The 22,977-nt window shown below is 47.4% G+C and overlaps 1 protein-coding gene across 5 annotated transcripts in view; it reads left to right on the forward strand.

The window, feature by feature from the left end:
• Positions 1-22,977, forward strand: part of FSTL4 (follistatin like 4) — a 458,716-nt gene that overhangs the window by 419,165 nt on the left and 16,574 nt on the right. For 4 of the 5 annotated variants that reach the window (XM_086704139.1, XM_086704158.1, XM_025924720.2 and 1 more), the window contains 5 exons: positions 11,304-11,465; positions 11,876-12,010; positions 13,030-13,056; positions 16,848-16,966; positions 21,814-21,963. In XM_086704139.1, coding sequence (XP_086560265.1) covers positions 11,304-11,465; positions 11,876-12,010; positions 13,030-13,056; positions 16,848-16,966; positions 21,814-21,963 — 593 coding nt within the window. The remainder of the gene's footprint in view (positions 1-11,303; positions 11,466-11,875; positions 12,011-13,029; positions 13,057-16,847; positions 16,967-21,813; positions 21,964-22,977) is intronic. The other variant, XM_086704150.1, reaches the window with a different exon arrangement.

Genomic DNA, 22,977 nt, shown 5'->3' on the forward strand with positions numbered 1-22,977 from the left:
CGGGCCTCAGCAGGACTGAGGTTGGCAAGCCATGTGGCTCGCTTGTCCAGCTCAGCTGGGGCTCGGCCCATCACAGTGTAGACTCCCGATGCTGCTTCATGTCCCAGGAAGGCTGGGGTGCCATGCAAGGCTCACGGTGGCAGCGGACGCAGAGAGCTTTGCAGGCTGCAGCGTGGTGCAAGAGGCTTCCTGGCAGAGCCCCTGGGAAGCTGAGGAGGCACCCTTGGTGCTCACGACAGCAGGAATGCTGCCTTGCTCAGGAGTGTCCTGAGGAAGCAGGAGAGAAGGCAGGAGGAAATTCATCCCTGGGAATGGTTCCCTTTTGTCATTCATCCCAAGCATAATTGAAAACCATGAAGATCCTGAGCTGCCTAGGTAGGATTCGGTGCTGTTGCCCAGCAGTGCTCCTGGAGGTCTGGTTCGGTCCCCACTTGGCCTGGAAGCTGGCCTGTGGCTTACTGAGTGGAGGCTGTGTGTGGACACACAGGGAGCGATGTTCTGTGTCCATTCCTCCAGATAGTTTCTCTTCAACCAGGGGGAAGGGGTTGGGGGGATGAAGAAGGGAGGACAGAGGGCCCTGCCTAGTTAACTGCTTCTCTGAGTGCTCAAAAGACTCCAAGCCAATGGGCAGAGGTGCTGGGGAGTTCGCATGTGGCTGGTGGGCAAAGGCACAGAGATCCCACTCCAGGGGGCAGGAGCTGGGTAGGGCTTTCCACCCTAGGCACGGTGCAGCTCCCATCGGGCGACAACTCTGTCACAGAGTCAAGAGCTGAACTCTGAGCCAGAGAGACCTGGGTTCAAGTGCTTTTGGCATACAAAGAAGGCAAGTGAACATACTTGTAATATGGGAATAACAGTAGTAGCTCTTGCCTTATCAGCCTGATGAGATCTGCTATATCTAAAATGCTCAGAAAATGCCTGTTTACGGTCCAGGGCGGCACAGGTATGGGAGAGATTAGGGGTTGTCTCAGCCATATTTCACTACAGTTTGTGGACACAGATGGTCTGAGCTGATGGCCCCTCAGAGAGCCTCCCATCCATTATACAGAGGGGAAAATCAAGGCCCAGAGAAACTTGCCAAACCAGGGATAAAATACTTCTTTCTGGAGCTGCCCCACTCCCTGATGGCAGGGGCAGGACCCCATTTACAGGCTGGGCCACCACCTTCTGGGGCTTCTCCATCCACAGCTCTGCCTTGACCTGGTTGGCCTCTCTCAAATTATTAGTATGACTTCCTCATAGACCAGGCCTCCCAGAGATGAGGCCCAAACACTGACATGATTTATAACTTCATGCAAACCTCCTGCATTGCTTTCATAGGAAGGAGGGAGACCTTCAGACATAAATGATTAATCCATTAAAATAAAAACACACTCGAACTCCCCCATGGTTCAGACAAGTAAGGATTCTTTCTCAAAACACAATAATAATCTCCCAAATCTGTTTATTAGTCCAGCTTGGTACTTTTGTGAATGTGCCTCTTACTTAGGACATGTTTATGCTGCCTTTCACCTTGGAAATGATCCATGCTTCCCAAAGAAAACGGGCCTTTGTGTTACATATTCAAATGTTTTCACGGGAGGGTTTTGCAAATTTAAAAGAAAGTGAATGTGTTTACCCAGAATATATTAATTTCAAATGATTTTTTGGTGTGTGAATTAATACAAAGGAAGAGGGGAGATGAGGGCCAACGGAAAACAGGTGGGTCTTTGTTGCCGGCAGGAATTTGTGTGTCCCCACCACCCACTCAGTCTCTCACAATGAAAATGCAGGACTTTTTCTGACTGGGCCCCATCCAAGTGGGGGCCAGGGCCACCAGGGTCTTTGACGCCTCCATGCCCAGTCAGCTTCTCAGGCTCTCCTGTCCTGGCAGGAGGCTGGGTCCAGAGCCCTGGCTCTAGTAGGATTCGCATGTTCTGCCCAAGGTGATCAGGGGCTTCATCCAGAGCCTGGGCCTGTTCCACACCAGCTGTAAGATTGATGGCTGTGTCACCGTACACAAGGAGGACAGTTTGGTTCTGAGGGCAGTGAGTAAGCTCCCACCCCACTGATGAGATGATTTTTTTTTTTTCTTAAACGTTGTCCTGTCAGTTTTCTAGTTAGCAAGTGGTCAGGTCAGGGCACGATGAGCTTCTCAGCGGACCTTGTGCAAGGCAGTGAGCGAGGAAGACCCAAGGGGCCTAGGACTGTGCACAGGGTCCCTAGCTGTCCCGCTGTTGTCTCCTCCACGCCAGTCCAGCAGGACAAAGGAGGGGAGGCCTGAGCCAGCAGCTTCCTGGCCCCGAGAGCCTGCAGTCTGTGTTCACGGTGACCTGGGTCCTGCCACCCACCGTCCTTACCTCTTGGCCCCCACCCTGCCCCAACTGCTACAGCCCATGGATTTGCACTGATTGCTCCCTTGGCTGACAATGCTTCCCCCTCCTTTGCTGCCACCCCCTCATGATCCTCCAGGTGTCAGCATAATCTGTATCCCACACATACGTACGAGTCTCCTGCGGGCCATTCACAGGCCGCGGGTTGGAAACCCAGCAGTGAGGAGGCCAAAATCTCTGTCCTCTTGGGGCAAGTCAGAGGGTGCTAAATACTCAGGAGGAGAATGGAAAAACATATAGGATAAGGAAAGTCAGATGAAAGGTAGAAATGGGAGAGGGGATGGCAAGTGAAAGCCTTACTGAAAAATTGACATCTCTGACATCTCTGTCAACTTGCTGGGAAAGTCACCAGTCCCTCCACAGGATCTTGGTCTGAGCAGCCGCAGGGTGGAGTGCCCATTTTCTGAGACAAGAGGAGGTTGGAGGAGCAGGTTTGGGGAAGAAAGTTCAGGAGCTCATGCAGACATGATAAATGCTAAGGTGCTGTGCACCCGGTTGGTTTCTGAGCTTGAAGGTGAAGGGACATCCGGGACCAAGGAGGTGCGGTCAGCTGTGAAATAGTACAGATGAGGACAGAGAACTGGACACTGGGGGCAGGGTTGGCATGTGGGGGCCGTTGGAGAAGAGCCATTTCTGTGGCGTGGTGGGGAAAATCTGATGGGACTGGCTCAAGAGGCCGTGGAGGAGAGAAATTAGAGCCCCCAAATATGGACATCTCTGCAGGGTGCTTCCAAGGAGAAAAATTGGACAGTATCGGGGAGTGAAGGTGGGGGAAAGAGGTTTGGGGTTTTTTTTCCCAAGGTGGAAATTAAATGCTTCTCATGGGCTGATGAGAAGAATCCTTAGAAAGGGGGAGAAGGCTGCAGGAGTAGGAGGGATGTGCTGGAGCAATGTGTCCTGCAGCGGGTGAGGAGGCATGCTGTCTGGGGACGTAAGACTCAGAATGGGACGAAGGAAGAAGGCTGGCAGTGGTGCTGAGAACCAAGGGGTATGCCTACCCCACGGACCAGCCCACTTCAGAGGAGGAAGAGGTGAGAGAGAGAGAGCCAAGTCCCCTTAAGAGGCTGCAGGAGAAGCAATGTTGCCAGGTTTCCATTTGAGAGAGAAGGTGAAAGAACGTTCATACAAGAGTTTGAAGATATAGGACATTTTGCTGATGGCTGAACATGAGTTCCAGAAGATACAACCGAAGGTTTTGGGGATGAGGGATGCCCCAGAAGCCCAGACTTCTTGTCAATACTGACATGCTCCTGAATAAGGGGCAGGATGAAGAGTGTCCTAACCACCTCTATTTACATAGTTGGGGCCACACTGGGAAGGGTGGGCCTTGGAAGATGGAACATGCAGAGTTCTGACAGGTTGGAGGCCACAGGAGGCGTGGTCTTAGCCCCAGGATGATTGTGGCTCACAGAGACCTATGGCCAGCAGGGGGCGCCTCTCACCATGAGAACATCTGAGCAGTATTTCAACCGCTGCCAGTGCAGGTGTCTTTGCCCAGTAGACAGTCATGTATTTTTAAGTGAATGACTCATTTCACACCCTTGACTTTCAGTCACGTTTCACTTTGTTCTAGAATGTTGCCATGCATTTCAGTTGATAGCCCTGAATTGTCGTCTTCCAAGTCAGAACTGACTCAGGATCTCACCTGGAACCTGATAGGTAGAAGCAAATCCTCCAGCCCCATCCCAGACCTCCGAGACCAGACCCTGTGCGGTGGTCCCAGTGTAGTTTTAACAAGGCCCCCAGGGGATGCAGATGCACGCTTGAGTTTCAGAACTTCATGGGTCCACAGATGGTATCAAAGGTCAGGACTGAGGCAAAGGACTGCCTTCAAGGCTGGTACTGACCACTGGCCATCTATCTGAAGAAGCCAGTCCATACACCACTGGTTTAGATTTACCAGATCAATGGACAAACCTCCCATCAATTGAGGGATGGGCACCATGGGTGTATGGAAGGTCAGTATTTCCTTTGTGAGGTGGAGAGTGGCTCCTACTGGGTTCTTTAAGTCTTCCCAGACCCCTGTCCCTGTGCCCCAAAAGCTTCCCCAGCCCCCACCACCCTATAACGCTTATCACATTTGGAGTTCATTGTTTAATCACCTTCCCCGGGACAGAAGGCTCCTTGGGGATATGGACCAGTCCCATCTTCATTCATTCTTTCCCTAATGCCGGCCACCGCGTGGTATTTAATAAATGTTGGCTGCGTATAATAAATTGACCGAGCTTTGTAAAACCAATCCAAACCATTAATGTGGTGCCTGACCCAGAGGTGGGGATTCCCTCAGCAGTCCCCTGCCCCTCCCCACCCCCTCCCTGACCCCCCCCCCCCCCCCCGCAACATTTGCTGTTGTCCTACTTGGTAATATCTGGTGTGAAAAAGTGCCCGTCATTGCTGTTGTTTTTCAAAATTTACTCAGCTGTTCTTGCACATTTTTTCTTCTGGGTAAGTTTTAGAATTCTTTTGTCAAGACCTCACCAACTGATTTGAATTGCAATTATATTAAAGGTATGGTTTAATTTGGGGTATCTCATTTCTTAACCCCAGTACATCTTCCTATCCCAGAAAGTCTCTCTACAATTACTCAAGTCTTTTTTTATGTCCTCAGTGAGATTTTACCATTTTTTTTTCACTTAGGTCCACCGTATTTTCTGTCTGGTTGCTGTCAGTAAGTAAGCTATTAGTTGTGTATGTTTTGGTACTGGCCCCCGTATTGCATTCACTTATTAAACCTTACTACTTTTGGGTTCATCATTGGGAGCATATCCAGGTAAAATACATTTTTTTCTCCATCCTTTTAATATTTGTGCTTCTCATTTCTTGCCTTCAATTGACTGTCACACCTGCTATAATGGTGAGTCTGATATTGCCTTCCTGCCTTTTCATTTTTTCTTTTTTTTCCAACTTAATATTTCACCAATCTGAAAAGAATGGTGCTGTTTCTTCTTTTTATGGAGATATTCCTCATTGTAGGAAGCGAGTATGATTCTGTTCCTATTTTATTCAGGTTTTTTTCCTCCAAGAAATTGATTTTGCCTTTTTTTCAAAAGCCCTTTCAGTGCCTAGCAAGAGAATCAAATTTTGACTGCCTGTGATTTTGGAGGTGATTAATTATAGATTTCCTGATAGTTAGCCACTGAAACATATTATACTTGGTCATGGTATGCGCTTTTATTACCATGCTAGACTTGATTTGCTAATACGTCCCTTGGGATTTTGGTTCATCCAGTCCTAAGTGAGTTAGGTCTGTAGTCATCCTTTTTGTGCTCTTTGGCAGGTTTTAGTGTCCAGGTTATACTAGCTTCATGACCTAATTTGCAACATCCTCTCTGTCATAGGCTATAGGAATGATCCATTCCTTCAACATACGAAAGAACCTTCCTATGAAACTAGTCAGGGTGACTTTGAGTTAGTAGCACTTTTTTCCAACCACATTACTGATGTATAATTGATATACAAAAAAACTACACGTACTGAATGTATACAGTTGGATGAGCTTGCACATACGTGTGTACCCACGGTACTGTCACCACGATCTCGGTAATACACATAGCCATCACCTCCAAAAGTTTTCTTGTGTCCCTTTGTTTTTGTTTTTTAGTTTTTTGTTTCTGGTAAAAATGTGTAACTTGAGATCTATCCTCTCAATGGATTTTTAAATATACAGTACAGTATTGTTGACTTGTAGGCCATTTGCTATGCAGAAGATCTCCAGGGCCCATTCATCTAGAATAAGTGAAAAGTAGCACTTGAAAGTTTTTTAAATAATCTCTTCTTGACAAATTCGTGTTGGTACTTTTAAGTTTCTTTTTCTTTCTTGAAGTATAATTGACATACAATAGCCTATTAGTTTCACTAGTACATCATAGGAATTCAATATTTTGGTATGTTATGAAATGATCCCCATGATAAGTCTACTTAATAACCAGGAATGGTGGTTACGATATTATTGACTGTATTCCCTATGCTGTCTCTTACATCCCTCGACTTATTTTATAACTGGAAGTTTGTACCTCTTCATCCCCTTCACCGATTTTGCCTACTCCCCAACCTGTCTCTGCTCTGGTAACCAGTTTTTCCTGTATCTGTGAATCTGTTTCTGATTTGTTTGTTGGTATGTTTTGTTTCTTAAATTCTAGGTATAAGTGAAATCATATGGTATGTGTCTTTCTCTGTCAGATTTCACTCTCTCCTTTCACTTAGCAGAATACCCTTCAGGTCCTTCATTGATGTCACAGATGGTAATATTTTATTCTTTTTTAGGGCCGAGTAATGTATATATGCCTCATCTGCCTTATCCATTCCTCTATTGATGGACACTTATGTTGCTTCCCTATCTTGGCTATTGTAAATAATGCTGCAGTGAACATCAGTGTGCATGTATCTCGTCACATTGGTGTGTTTGTTCTGTTCAGATAAATACCCAGAAGTGAAATTGCTGAATCGTATGGTAACTTGTAACTTTTTGACGAACCTCCATTCTATTTTCCATAGTGGCTGCCTGAATTTATATTCCTACCAACAGTGTACAGGGGGTTGTTGTTTCTCCACATCCTCGCCAACACTTGTTTATTGAGTTTTTGAGCTTAGCCATTCTGACAGGTATGAGATGTTAGCTCATTGCGGTTTTGATTTGCACTTCCCTGATGATGAGGGATGATGAGCATCTTTTCATATGCCTGTCGGCCATCTGGATGTCTTCTTCATAAAAATGTCTAATCAAGTCCTCTGCCCAATTTTTAATTGGGTTGTTTGTGGATTTTTTTATATTAAGTTGTATAGGTGCTTTATATATTTTGAATACTAACTCCTTATCGGATGTGGGATTTGCAGATATCTTCTCCCATTCTGTAGGTTGCCTTTTCATTTATTGATGGTTTCCTTTGTTGTGCAAAAGCTTTTTAGTTGGATATAATCCCATTTGTTTATTTTAACTTTTGTTGCCCTTGCCTGAAGAGACTGGTCCAAAAATGATTGCTAATATTGATGTCAGAGAGCTTGACCGCCTATGTTTTCTACTAGGAGGTTTTGGGTTTCAGGTCTTACATTCAAGTGTGTAATACATTGTGGATTTATTTTTGTATATGGTGTAAGATAGTGGCCCAATTTGGTTCTTTGGTATGTAGCTGTCCAGTTTTCCCAACACTATTTATTGAAGATTCTGTCTTTTCCCCATTGTATATTATTGCCTTCTTTGGCATAGCTGTACTGACCATATGTACATGGGGTTTTTTTCCTGGGCTCTCTGTACTGTTCCTTTGATCTGTATTTCCTTTTTTCTTTCTTTCTTCCTTCCATCCTTTCTCCCTTCCTTCCTTTCTTTGTTTCTTTCTTTGCCAGTAGCAGACTATTTTAATTACTATAGTTTTATAGTATAGTTTGAAATCAGGGAGTGTGAAACCTTCAGTTTTCTTCTTTCTCAACATTGCTTTGTCTATTTGGGTCTTTTGTGATACCATACAATTTTAGGACTCTCGGGTCTTATTATTCATGATTTTGTGAATAATGCCTTTGTCATTTTGATGTGGATTGCACTGAATCTGTAGATTAGGTAGTATGGACATTTTAACAGTGATAAATTCTTCGAATCCATGAGCATGGAATGTCTTTGCATTTGTTGATGTCATCTTCAGTTTCTTTCATCAAAGTCTTACGGTTTTCAGACTACAAGTCTTTTACTTGAGGGGCGCCTGGTGGCTCAGTCAGTTAAGTGTTTGACTTCAGCTCAGGTCATGATCTCACAGTCCATGAGTTCGAGCCCCGTGTCGGGCTCTGTGCTGACAGCTTGGAGCCTGGAGCCTGCTTCAGATTCTGTGTCTCCCTCTCTCTCTGCCCCTCCCCTGCTCATGCTCTGTCTCAAAAATAAATAGAAACATTTAAAAAATGTTAAAAAAAAAAAAAAACAAGTCTTTTACTTGGTTGAGTTTATTCTTAGATATTGTATTCTTTTTGATACAATAGTAAATGGGATTGTTATTTTTTTAAGTTTATTTCTTTTGAGAAACAGAGAAAGTGTGAGCAGGGGGAGATGCAGAGAGAGAGAGGGAGAGAAAGAATCTCAAGCAGGCTCTGTACTGTCAGCGCAGAGCCCAACACGGGGCTTGATTTCACAACCATGAGATCATAGCCTGAGCCAAAATCAAGAGTCGGGCACTCAACTGACTGAGCCACCCAGGCACTCTGGGATTGTTTTCTAAATTTCTCTTTATGATAGCTTGTTATTAGTGTATAGAAATGCAACCAATTTCTTTTTGTTGATTTTGTATCCTCCAGTGTTACTGAATTCATTTATTAGTTCTGGCAGGTTTTTTTGTAGAGTCTTTAGGGTTTTCCATATTTAGTGTCATGGCATCTGCAAATAGTGACAGTTTTCTTCTTCCTTTCCAATTTGGCTGCATTTTATTTTTCTTGCCTAACTGCCATGGCTAGAACTTCCAGTACCATGTTGCGTAAAAGTGGCGAGAGTGGACATACTTGTCTTGTTCCTAATCTTACAGGAAAAGCTCTCAGCTTGTCACCATTGAGTCTGATGCTAGCTGTGGGCTTGTCATATACACCCTTTATTACATTGTGGTGCATTCTTTGTATACCCACTTTGTTGAGAGTTTTTATCATTAAGGCTTCCTTTTAAGTGATCCATTTCATTGAGCTTATCATATTTATTACCTATAATTGATTACAGTATTTTCATATTTTTTATTTTTATTTTTTAATGTTTATTTTGGAGAGAGAGAGAGAGCACAACTGGGCGAGGGGGCAGAGAGAGAGAGACAGAGACAGAGACACAGAATCTGAAGCAGGTTCCAGGCTCTGAACTGTCAAGCCCAACACGGAGCTTGAACTCACAGTGAGATCATGACCTGAGCTGAAGTAAGATGCTTAACTGACTGAGCCACCCAGGCGCCCCTATATTTTCATATTTTTTAATTCTCTGTGTTCTTTCTCTATTTTTTTCTCTGATCTAACTTGCCAGAAATTTGGCTTACTGATTTTTATAGACATCCACGTCTTAGATTTATTTATCAGTTCTATTCTTTTTTGACTAATTGATTCAGTCATTTCTGCTTCTTTCTCTATTGATTCTTCTCTCACCTTCTTTAAATTTACTTTATGTCTGCTAGGCAGGCTTGTATAAATAAATGGTGATCTAGCAAGAGCCCAAGTTTATTAACTCCCAGGTCACGGCCACACACATTGTAGTACTCTGGGTGTTCTCTCACCTTCTCCAACTCCCCACCAGTCTAGTGCTCCTAAGCCCCCCAGTTCTATCTCTATGCTCTTGAATTACACCCTCCTGACCAAAACTCTATGATATATCCAACTTGAACACCGTTCCTCCCTCTACCAAATTCACAGCATAAGGAAATTGTCTAGATAAATTACTGTTTCTTTCCTCATTGAACAAGAGAGAGAGAAGGGAGATGCACTTTCATGCTGTAAGCAGCCCTCCAGATAGGCCTTTGCTAGAGCCCCATTTACTTCCTCCAGCCCAGTAGCCTGACCTGCACATCCTGGAGCTCTCCCCCAGAACCTCCAACAAAGAGAAACTGGGAAATGACTCAGATTGTATTGTTGTTAAGTCTCTATGTGGTTGTCACAGGGTGCCTCTGAGCTCTTGTTATGAAAACAGCTCTGGGATATTCTGAAGCTGGATTCATGCCCTTTGCTGGTTGTCCGTTTGGCTTTCTCCTCAGCCCCCCAGCTTTGCCCCACAGGTGAACTAGAGAAAAGACGTGAAACTCAGACTGAGTTAATGAGATTATGAATAGCCTCCCAAAGAGTTTTGAGAGGGAATTGCACAGTCCATGTCTCACGGGGCAATGGAGACTTCCCTTTGTCCTCAGCCCAGCCAAGCACAGGTCAATGGACACCTTGCTCACATTCTGGGATCACCAGCAGCCTCCTTCTCCATAAGCATCAACTTGTTCTACCTCTGGTCCCAAGAAAAATCTCTCTCCTAAAGTACTGAGATGCATTCTTTTCTCAGACAATACTTCTGGGAAAATGTAGTGGCCTGCTTCAGGAAGAATCCATCTTCCACCTTTCCACAAGGTGTGTATTGAATTGAATATCCAGGTGCCTTTACATACACTCTCACAGACCCGTTTTGGAAGTATGTAAAGTATATGGATAAGTAAGAGCCCTCGAGTCCACTGAAAATGATAATTATTTCATTTCCTGGGCCCAAAGCTACGGGTAGGAGGGAGGATCCTTGAAACAGTCTTCATTTCCTCCAGGCACCTCTCCCACAGACGGCTCAACTAAGAAAGGCCAGCAAGCTGTGGAGGGCGCTGACACCTTGCCCACCCACGTTTTTCTCATGAGTGGGACAGTCACATCCTTGGCCCCGAACTTGACTGCCAGGGCCCAGGGCTGAGCTATGCAGGCCACACTTGCCTTCCATCCACAGTGCAGGGGGTAAGAAGTGGAGAAATAAGAGTGATCCAGTGGAATGATCAATGGACTTCCCCGGAGTGGTAATGTAATTAGCAGCCCTGCCAGTCAGTGACCAGAAGTGCTTTGCCAAGCTCTTCCTGCAAAAAAATTAAGCCCCTGTCCAATGGCTTTCCCATAACAGAAATAATATATCTGAATTTTATTCATTTAGAAATAAATTTGCAGCGGCTGTTGCTCTTTACATGTAGCGGCTGAATAGCATTAAATAGTTGGATGTCTTTCTGATCATATTTAGAATAGTGATGAAAGCCATGAATTACAGGGTACAAAGGCTGACATGTTTATTGCTTACAATCCATTTTATAGCCCTTTCTTCTAGGGCTTGCATTGCTGAACAGGGTGATTGTAAGCGGGTTACAAAGACAACTCCAGACTTGCCTGTGGGTTCACCCCTCTGGAGCAGGTCTCGGGGCCAGAGCACAGGCCTGAGGCCAGGCAGGGGCTCTCTCTGACCAGCACCAACTTGATCCACAGTCCCGCCAGTCATCCGTGTGTACCCGGAGACCCAGGCACAGGAGCCCGGGGTGGCAGCCAGTCTGAAGTGCCACGCAGAGGGCATTCCTATGCCCAGAATCACTTGGCTGAAAAACGGCATGGACGTCTCAACCCAGATGTCGAAACAACTCTCCCTTTTAGGTAAGAACTGCCCTCAGTGTCGCCATGCTATTCCCGTCAAGTTCCAGCTGACACTTTCCCCAGGAATGGAAATGAGATGCATGATTTGTTTCTAAGTCAGATAAGCCAGACGTGTTGAGAGCGAACAAACGTCTCCCCAAATTTTCTGGCTATCTGGGCCAACGCAGGTCTTGCGGGCTTTTTGAGCACAATGATGACAAACTGCCAGTCAGGTCTCATGCCACCTTCAATTTATTCACCTCTTCCAGCCCTTCCTGGGTGTGTATCACAGATGTTGGCTGCCCTCAGCCCTGCCGAGGGGTTGTGTTTCTAACCTCAACACTGAATAGAAGGGAGACGGGAGGGGGGCACCACGGAGAGTGGGGGGGACCCAGCTGAGCAGGCCATATTGAGCACTGTCCTTCCTCCAGCCAACGGGAGCGAACTCCACATCGGCAGTGTTCGGTATGAAGACACGGGGGCGTATACCTGCATTGCCAAAAATGAAGTGGGTGTGGACGAGGATATCTCCTCACTCTTCATCGAAGACTCTGCTAGAAAGACCCGTGAGTCCACTCTCGTCTTTAAGCTCCTCACTGAGCTGGTTGGGGGGTGTCTGGTGCAGGGGTACCAACTGACCAGAGCCAAAGCTACCAACATGAGCCCCTGAAGACAGGGGGAAGCCCCATATGTTTCTGTGCTTAAAGCTGGGAGCAGAGGTGCCCAAAGGTGAGCAGACCTTCCCTGGCAACCTAAACAAAACCCAGAGAGGGAAACTCCCTGGACAGCAGACAGAGCCCAGGACCACAAAGAAGCTCGCATATCCTAGTCCCAGTTCTGCCTCCCGCTCGCTGTATGACTGGAACCTCTGCCCCTCCCCCAATAGAATTCTTCATACTATCCACCCACCGGCCAGTGGTGCAGACTCCATACGTGATAGACTACATAGATACCAATTCATGAATTGTATCACATGCTGCCATCCCACCATGGCCCAGGAACTGGCCTGGGCACACATGTACAGATAACCTTTATACTCCAGGGATAGAGCCTACCCAGCATGCCCCCCGTGCCCCCCTTGTAGCCACTGCCACCAAGTGGCTCTGCAGGTTGATTTCATAGACATGGGTGATAGACTTAGTCTCTTTCCCTTGTTCAGAGACTCCAAGCTGAGTCTTCATCATCCAAAGAGATAATCACAAGTGTTTCAGATGGTCTTCCTGTGAGAATCCTAGTTGAAAATCAGCATGGCTTCTGGAAGTAATCCAGGAGCTCTGGCAGAGATGTTGTTCACTCTTGTCAACCACAGAAGTGGAGGATCCCGTTCGTTTCTGTGATCCTGGGACCTGATTTCAAAGATTGAGTAGAAATTGCAAGAGTCCCAAGACCTGGAAACGTGTGTCCAGGTTCAGAGTCCTGTCAGCGTGCTGTTGCTGGGGCAGTGAGCGGTGCAGACTCTCTTTGTGGCAGAGTAGGTAGCAGTATGTCCGTGAATGGAACCCTTACAGTCAAGACTCTGACATTTCTTTCTTCTTTTTTCCTTCCCTCAATCACGTTCCTGCTTCCCTATTCTCTGATGCTGTAGTTGCAAACATTCTGTGGCGAGAGGAAGGTACCAAGCTTACTTGTTCTGTGTTGTGCTTGTGATCACCTGTGCTCAGCCTTCCATCATGGGCCATCTTTCCGCGAGCCACCATCTGCTTTTCCAGACACCAAGCAGTCCTCACAAGTCGAGTCCACGGGCCAGATTAGCTGGGAGGGGCCGAGGTCAATGTCGAACTCAAATGGCACACACTGAGAAGCAGATTCAAAACCTGCTAGTCTCTTTAGTGGACCCCGGTCCATTAGAACTTAAAAGTGGAGAGTTGCCATCTAAAGCTATTTGAAACTCCTCACTGAAGCAGACTACTTGGCAGGGGCTCCTGGTCAGAATGGGCCTTCAACTTTTTTCCAGGAGCTAGTACCAGTGTTGGGGGTTAGTGCACACTTTGAGGCAATGGCAAAGAAAAAACCCCCCACGATTTCTGTCAATGTATGTTTACATGCATAGTTTTGACATGAATAGACTTTTTTTTTTCAATATATGAAGTTTATTGTCAAATTGGTTTCCATACAACACCCAGTGAACAGACTTTTTAATTTTATATTGATGAAACCATCTTCAGGCAATAGATCGGACCATAAAAATATTGTCGTTTTTATACATCGAAATGGTCTAACACTGACAGTTCACGTGCTTCAAAAAATAGGCCCGTGTCAGAGCTGGGCTATAGAGCCTGAGTCACAGCGTGGGGTGTATGTGCATTTGTGGACCTCAGCCCAATGCAGCCTGTCCACCAGAGCAGAGTTCAGATCACCTTGAGGTAACTTATTCTCCACTTCAGCAGACAGGGCATGGGGGAGGAGTATGAGAAGCCACAGAACGTACCGTGTGATTTCAGGGCTAAACGCTAAATCTCCCTCCTGCAAAACCAGCATATTTACCGTCTCATTTTTCCCTCATGAACATCACATGGTGTTAGGTAGACTCTAGCGTGTGCATGCATACCCATGCTCAGAACGGTTTCCCAAACGTCAGGCACCGCAGCTCACGGTATGTCTTGAGAGCAAATCAGAAGCAGGGCCTGGAAAATGAGGACTTGCTGCCAATAGGCTTTAGGATTCCTTGGAAGAATAAGTCGTAGCAAAGGCCACTCACCATGGACAGTTGTCCCTTGCTGCTGCCTGAACCTAGCTAGTAGGATGCGATATGCACAGAGAGCTTTCATCGTGTGTCTTTAAGAGGTGGTATTTTTTTAAGGTGGCTCCATACAAAGGGGCTCAAGTTTCAAAAGTGGAGACCGGCAAAGCATGCAGGAGGCCCTAAGATGTGTGCAAGGCAGCCATTAGTGGCCCCCACTCAAGGCCACCTTAAGACCCACGGCTGCCTTCGGGCTTCGGGCTGGCAGGTGCCGCCCTCCTAGTAGACAATGCAGTGCTGAATCCATTCCATCCCACCTGCACAACCAGGCTGGACAGTTCAGAGCTGGAGACGGACATACAGAAACAAAACCAAACAGGTCACAGGCTGCGGGGAACTGTCCAGTCTCACCACAAGATGTGGGATGATGAGGGCACACCAAAGCAAAGAAAGCCCCCGTAGTACAAGCTAAACTCACACAGACCCTTTCAGGGGGCTGGGTCATGAGGCCTGGTCTTCTGGGAAGTCAGGTGTTTGTTGAGTCCCACACTCCATTGCCTACTGGGAGGAAGGCACTGTGCTTGGCCTCACACGTGGCTACACCTGCAAACCCCACATGGAGTCCACTGAACTTTCAGTGTGATGCTGTGTCAGAGAGCTGTCGATTTTCCAAGAGGCCCCAGGAGGCTGTTTCCGGGGTTTGTGCTTTTGCAGGGACTTTGACCCCTAGGTGTGACCAAGAGAATTTTGCCAGGTGAGAATGTCCAGAAGAGAAGGCCCTGCTGAGGCAAGATAAATGGGAACAGAGCAAATATGTGCCAAAAGCTGGGGTGCCCTGAGAGCAGAGACGGGGTGCTCATGGGGGCCACTTGGTCTGGCTCTCAGGGACAGGCTGCCCAGCACCCCAGGACTCCCCACTGGGACCTTTGCAGGGTGCTCCCAGGCACTACTAGCTTCTGAGAGGCTGGGGTAATGCTGCCCCCAGTAGCAGGAGCCCTCCTGCCCAGAACCCCTCTCAGCACAGTTAAGACTGTGCCATGGAGTCAGGGACCTCTGTCCACACTGGGAACCACAGGCTCTGATGCTTCCTGGTCACCAACAGCTCAAGGCCCAGAAAACTGCCTACAGAGCCACTGGAAGCAAGTGGAATGGTGGCTCCTATTTGCCTGTTATATTGTTTTCTTTCTTGTTTAAAAAAATTTTTTAATGTTTATATTGTTGAGAGAGAGTGCATGAGCAGGGGAGATGCAGAGAGAGACAGAGAGAGAGAATTTTAGGCGGGCTACACACTGTCAGTGCAGAACCTGACATGGGGCTCGAACCCACAAACCATGAAACCACAATCTGAGCCAAAACCGGGAGTCAGACACTCAACTGACTGAGCCACCCAGGCGCCCCTGTTTTACTGTTATCTAACACTAAAAAATTTACCCAGATATTCAATTAAGTCAGTACATTGGTTTTCTCAGCATGCTAGGAAAAAGCCTGTTTTTCATAGATTTAATTTTCTTAGCGTTTGTGAAAGTCTGTTTAATATTCTACCTTCATGAGAAATGAAGTAAGGGAGAAAGAGATAGGGAGGGGGATTCAAACCTCACCTATCTTTGTGCCCTGTTTACCTTTTATGGAGAGGAACAGTGAGGGGACAGAGCCCAGATCAGGGGCTCAGGGTCCAACCCCAGCTCTGGCATAAATGCAAGTAACCTCAACCAAGCCCCTTGCCTTCCTTGGACCTCAGGTATTTTGTCTTTAATAAGGGGACTGAACTAGCTCCTCCCAAGGCCCCTTCTCTGCTGCTCTGAGGGGGGTTTCTCCCCAAGTGACCACAGCCCTGGGGGGTGATGGGAGCACGCAGGTGGGTGCACCCAGGCAGGCTCTGTTGCCTGACACGGGGCTGCCACAAAAAACCAGTAAGGCAGGAGTGCCTGGGTGGCTCAGTCAGTTGAGCATCTGACTTCAGCTCAATTCATGATCTCACAGCTCGTGGGTTCGAGCCCCGTATCATGCTCTGTACTGACAGCTCAGACCCTGAAGCCTACTTTGGATTCTGTGTCTCCCTCTCTCTCTGTCCCTCTCCCATTCACCCTGTCTCTCTCTCTCAAAATTAACATTAAAAAAAAAAAAAGGCAGGGGTGGGGGCGGAGAGGTGGGAGCAAGCTGTCTTGAAGGAGGGGTTTTCTGGCACAGGCAGGGCAAGACTAAGTTGGCACAAGGGGGTACCAGCCACAGCACTCTCAGGACCCCACATTCCGGGAGTGGTGCTCTATGTAAATGTGTTTAAAAAATAAGGAGCCTTTTGTTTTTCTGGCATGATCTGATCCATCCTGATTTGACTAGTGGATGACAAGCAAACAAGGAACACTCTGACTTTCAGAAGGAAAGGGCAAATGCATGTCAAAGCCAGAGCTGTCATTTATTGGAAAATTTGTGCTGGTGGCCAACCCTCAGTGCCCTAGGGCAGAGGTGTGTGTCCGGAAGGACAGCCTGGGGCCTGCAGAGCCCTTGATAGGCTGTAGTGATTTTAAGCCCTCTGGCACTTTCTCTCCTTGCTCCCCACACACCACTTGCTTATCTTACATCACCTTGCCCAGGACGTGCATTTCATGCCTTTACCACAGGCACCCAAACCGCAGGTTTCATGTGTGCATAATGTGGCAGGTGACCCTGTCGAGGGGCTAGTTGCTGCAGGGTAGCATAACCATGGCTGTGTTTGCTCCTCCCAGGCCTCAGTGTGGGAAACATGTTCTATGTCTTCTCTGACGATGGCATTATCATCCTACACCCCGCGGACTGTGAGATCCAGAGGCACCTCAAACCCACTGAGAAGATCTTCATGAGCTACGTAAGTTTCTGTGCCGGGGGCACTTCCAGGTCATACACAAACACATGCTGAACACTAGCCTTTGACCAGTGTGCCCCTTGATTTCTGAAATTCCATTTGCTAGATGTGGTGTGGCTCCACACGCGTTCCAGGGCTCAGGAAGGAACACGTGGCGGAGGGTTTAAGGTCTCACTCCTTCGTCAGGCAGCACCTTCTGTGCACAGAGCCTGAGGTGATGCCCAGGGCTTACAAATGGGTTTCTGGTCCCAAGTTCACAGGGAAAGGATGGACACAGTGGTGTGAACAGCCAGCCAAACAGGTGCTGCTGGAAAGATGTACCAGGTGCACTGGAACCTTGAGCGAGGCCTCTCCTGACCTGGGGAGGGCAAAGTTAGATAAGCCTGCTGAGCAGGTGATACCTGGGCTCAGGTTTGAAGAACAAGCAGGAACTGGTGATTTCTAAAGGAAATGTCATGCATGCGGCACATAGAGGCATAAAATGTTAGGTCACATCTGGGGAATCGCAAATTCTCCATGTGCCTAGAGGGAAGCATGAATGTGAGAAAGGCCCAAGATCAGGATGACAGTAGCCAAGGGTCAAAGCTGAAGAGTTTTAATGGGATCCTCAAAGGTCTGGGGACCTCTGGAGGACCTGATATGGAGCATGGCCCTGATCAGGTTGCTTTAGAGCAGGTGCAGAGCCCCAGTGAGGGTAGTGATCGGAAGGACTGGACTAGATGCACAGAAGCAGGTGAGGAGGCTGTTGTGATTATCCAGGTGAGAGACAGTGGTGACGTAGTGGAGCCAGTGCCAGTGGCAATGGGAGGAATTGAGTTGATTTCAATGCTATCACAGGTCAGATCAACAAAGACCGTGAGGGAAACCTGGGGTCTTGCTGGGAGGAGGAGAGTACTCTTCATTCAGGAGGAGAGGCCGGTTGGGGGGATACAGTTCATTCTCTAACACTCTCTGAGACATGTGCCACATTCCCAGTCTGCTGCTGGGTACCCCACAAGCAGGGCACATAGGCTCCCCGCCAAGCAGATGACAGTGGCCTGTGATGCACTAAATTTGAGATGCCCACAGGACACAAGCATAGAAACATCCAGAAGGATAGGTATGGAGAGTGGAATGGCATCAGTGAGTTGGAGAGCCCTCGGCTCTCTTGCAGGCAAAAGAAGTAGCTTTAAGAAAGCCGGGAAAACATGGGTCACAGAACCTAAGGAAGGCTAAGTTTACAAAAGGAAGGGGTCTTCAATGAGTCAATAGAGGAGGTTAGCTTGGAGGTTCTCAGTGGCCCCCAAGGAACCAGGGGAGAGAGTGAAACATGTGAATGCCCCAAGTGTCAGAGGCGCTACAAAGTTTGAGGCCAAATGCAAAGTGGCAGTACAACATGGACAGAGGCTCAAGAGATCATTGCCGGCAGCAGGTCTAGGAAAGCCCTTCTAGCCCTCAAGACCCTGTCCACAGGCGTCCCCTAGATGGTCCTTCCCCACCTCACCCCACCCCACCTGACCCCACGGCTCTTCCTCTCCCACTGGTATCCACTTGGCCTTGGGTTGGTGGTTTCTTGTGTAAGGTATGACCTCTTTCACCAAACCCTAGCTACTTGAGGTTAAAACAATGCCATTAATGCAAAAGAGTCTTCTAAAGCCCCCCATGCCCTCCCCTTGAAGACCTACAGTGAATGAACTGGTGACCATGATGGGGTTGGAGCTCCTGGAGTAAGTGGGTGGGGCTCAGGCAAGTTCCTGCAGCCAGCTTGTCGCATTGCTGTGCTGGCTGTTGGCATGTCTCAGGCTGTTGCGTTTCTCACATTTGTAGCTTTGGAACAGCTGTTTTCCAGGCTATTTCACTTAAATTAATCATTTTTTAGAAGTGTTACCCCTGATGAATTTTCCTTGTATGTAATGGTCGTGAAACCATCTAGAAAGAGTGGTCCTAGTTAACTTCTGGCAGTTAAGTTTAAATAATTGCGCCCTGCCACACTGGCACTAATTTCTCATAGATTTGCAATAATATAACCTGTAGCTTGAGGGAAATTGCTCAGATCCCAACCATGACTCAAATTTCCAAAAAAACTAGGACAAGACACGGTAAGAGAGGTCCTCAGGTGTATCAGGCAGCACAAGACCACAGTAAGCCGTGGAACAGTCCCAAATAATAGTGTGCTCTTCTAGAAAATGCCCAACACCTCCCAAGAGGGTTGCAGTAAAGCAAATCTCTTGTACAAATGCCAAGTGAATAGGAGGTTGGTGCTTTCTCTTTGGGGCCCCTCTGTTGGATTAGGTGTCCCCATTGCCCAGTGGGCAGCAGCATGTGGAATAGGTAAGGACAGAGACTTCTGAACCAGGTACACTTGGGCTCAGATCCCACCTGTGTCACTGGAGGCCTCAGTGGCTTTAGGAAAGTTACCTAACCTCCCCAGCTTCTGTTTTCTCATATGTAAACTGGGATCATTGTGAGGATGAAATGTGACCATGATGACAGGCAGTGGCAAGGGTAGAAGGCAAAAAGAGCTCTGCTCCAAAGCTATTGCAGTCGCTTAGGAAAAAACTGGAAAGGAGATAAGCTCAGGGATTTAGGAGGTCGTCCCCGTAGTTCTTAGTGACTCATTTGTGGCAGACCGCACAGGAGAAGGGAGCATGCTTGGTCTTGGCTGGCCAGCTGGTGCTAAAGACCTCGCAGAGGAGCAGGTAGGGAGTAGAGGAACTGCTCAGGGGTGGATGGCCAAGTATGAGGGGGACCATGGGAGAACCAAGCCAGAACTGGAGAAGGTGGCTCTGAGCTAAAGACACAGACCTGGAGCCATCGGCATATGGGTACTGGCTAAAGCCAGAGTGGGAGACAAGACAGACCACCAAAGGTATGTAAGAGTGGTGTGAGTTGGGCACCTGAACAACACCCTGAGGGTCATAGTTAAGGGACAGGCAGATCAAGAGGGACCATGAGGAAGACTGAGACAGAATAGAACCAGAGTCATGATGAAAAACAGGAGAATGTATATCATGAAATATAAAACAAGGTCCCCCTTTTCACTCATGTATTCATTCAAGTGTATTTGAGGCACCCATTCTGTGACAGGCACTTGACTAGGTGCTAAGGACATAGCAGTGAACCAAACAAATCGCCTGCTATCAAGGAGCAATCTAGTGAAAGAAGAGAGACCAAACAGATGTAGACAAATAAATGCATGAAGGTAGCAAATGATAAACGCAGCAAAGAACCTGGTGATACCAGGTTAGAGGGTCAGAGAGGACTTCTCCATAAGGTGGCCCATAGACAGAGACCTGGAGGATATGAGGGGATAAAGTGTGCATATATCTGGGGAAGGGCATTCCCAGCAAAGGTAACAGCCAATGAACGCCCAAGGCCCAGAGCAGGAGGGCGACACAAGGGAAGAAAAGCGTGCCATGTGCGCACACACAGTGGGTAAGGGAGGGAAAGGCTGAAGTTCAGAGAGTAGCAGGAGCCAGAGTGGGCAGGGCCCCATAGGCTTCAGGAAAGACTTGGATCTTATTCTGAGCAAGAAGAAATATTAATAGAGTAGAGGGTGTTAAGAGGAAGAGTGAGATGGGCGGACTTACAGTGATCCCCCCAGTTTCTTTGTTGACAACATTTGGGGGAGGAACCAAGAGTGGAATCGAGAAACACAACCTGGATGTGACAGCAGTTACTCAGGCAACAGATAATGTGGCTTGAGGCAAGGTGATGGAGATGGAATCCATGAGACAAAGTCAAATTCTGAATGTGTATGACCTGGATGAGGGCTGGAGGTATACGGAGAAAAAGAGGAGTCAGAGGTGGCCTCAAGGGTTTTGGTCTCTGGAAGAAAAACAGTGGGGCTGGCATTTTGTTAATGGGATGAGCAGGATTGGGAGGTAAACCTGGGAGTTGATTTTGGACTCATGAGTTTGAGGTATGCATCAAACAGCCAAATAGAGCTAGGTGGGTGCCTGCATAATTCTGGAGTTCAGAGAAGAGGGTTGAACTAAATATAGAAATTTGGGAGTTGTAAGCATGTAGATGGTATTTGATGCTATAGGTTTCGATGAGATCAGCAAAGGGAGTGGATTTTAGAGAGGGAAAGTGGTGTAGTGGCCCCTGTACGTTCTGACATTCAAGATGGGCAAACTGAGCAGGATCAAGCAACAGAGAAGGATCCCCCACTGGGGTGGGATGGAGGAGAAGGAAGCACAGAATAGCACACTGTCAGATGATGTCCCAACTTCAAATAAAAAAGATGGCACAGGCTTGACTTCAGCCAGGTCACGATCTCGCGGTCCGTGAGTTCGAGCCCCGCGTCAGGCTCTGGGCTGATGGCTCGGAGCCTGGAGCCTGTTTCCGATTCTGTGTCTCCCTCTCTCTCTGCCCCTCCCCCGTTCATGCTCTGTCTCTCTCTGTCCCAAAAATAAATAAAAACGTTGAAAAAAAAATTAAAAAAAATTTAAAAAAAAAGATGGCACAGGCTTAATTTAATAACCAAGAAGTCAGTACAGAGCTCTGTGGGAGCCCTGCTGGCTTTGTGCTAAGGAAGAAGAAAGAGTAGGTCACTCTTTTGGAAGTCTGGCCACTGAAAGAAGTTTTCTCTGTGATGGGGGTGCAGAGAGGGAGAGGTTCACATGCAAGAGAGAAGAAGAAAGGCCTGGAGGCTGTGGATGAAAAACCCAACAAATGGAGTTACAGCCTCACATGTGGGAGGGGATGAAAGTTGAAGGTTAAGTGAAGCTGGTGACATGGGAGGACTCATGTGCCATGTCTGTGGATTCTAAGAGAGGGACAGAGGAGGGTTAAGGGAGAGGGAAACCACACCTGGCAGGGGGGAATGAGGGATTAAGAAGATATATGGCAGCCTGTCTCCTTCACAGGAAGAAATCTGTCCTCAAGTGGAAAGAAATGGCACCCAGTCATGCCAGTGGGCATCGGCAGTGAACATCAGGCACCGGTACATATACGTGGCCCAGCCAGCACTGAACAGAGTCCTCGTGGTTGATGTGCAAGCCCAGAAAGTCCTACAGGTACGTCTCTCTAAGGGAGTGAGGGGGGCTTCTGGTTCTGGGGCACAGCGGCCACATTCCTCTTGGCTTTTTGCACATTCCCCAGCTCCTACAAGAGGCAGTCAGACTAGGGGCAAGGGGCAGGGGGGAGCAAAGAAGGTTCCTGCACAGTTACTCATCAGTATTTATTGCCTACTATGGACCAAGCACTGTTCTAGTTTCTTGAAAAATAGCCATGAATGAGCAGTGAAGTCCTAGAACTTATATTCTAGTCTGTCAGACCATATATCATAATTTTAGAGAGCTATAAATTCTAAAAGCTATTTACAGGTCAAATGTGACAGAGGAACTGGACGACTCTTTTAAAATTTTATTACCATTTATTTCTGAGAGACAAAGCACCAGTGGTGGAGGGGCAGAAAGAGAGGGAGACACAGAATCCAAAGCAGGTTCCAGGCTCCAAGTTGTCAGCACAGAGCCCAACGGGGGGCTCAAACTCACAAACTCCTGGGGGGCTGTGAGATCATGACCTGAGCCCAAGTCAGATGTTTAACTGACTGAGTCACCCATACACCCTACAAGACTCTTTTAAACTGGTCCTCACTCTGGAGATCAATAGATTCTGATATAAATGTCAAGTGGGACTTCCATTCTGGGAGGGGAAGGAAGGCCAGTGGGGCTAGAGTATGGTGAGAAGGTGGAGACTGGGGTGCTATGAAGATAAGGGGTAAACCAAGGCCCAAGCCATGAAGAGTTTTCATCTGGGGAATGACCTACTCTGATTTATATTTTTAAAGAATCAGTCCTTTCTTTTTTTAAATGTTTATTTATTTAGAGAGCCCACATGAGCAGGGGAGGGACAGAAAGAGAGAGAGAGAGAATCCCAAGCAGGCTCCGTGCTGTTGGCACAGAGCCAGACACAGGGCTTAATCTCACGAACTGTGAGATCATTACCTGAGCCACAATGAGGAGTCAGATGCTTAACTGACTGAGCCACCCAGGCACCCCTAAAGAGTCAGTCTTTTAAAGAGATTT

This window comes from Puma concolor, chromosome A1 (assembly GCF_028749965.1).
Source record: "Puma concolor isolate L17-30 chromosome A1, mPumCon1.1.hap2, whole genome shotgun sequence".
Taxonomy (NCBI): domain Eukaryota; kingdom Metazoa; phylum Chordata; class Mammalia; order Carnivora; family Felidae; genus Puma; species Puma concolor.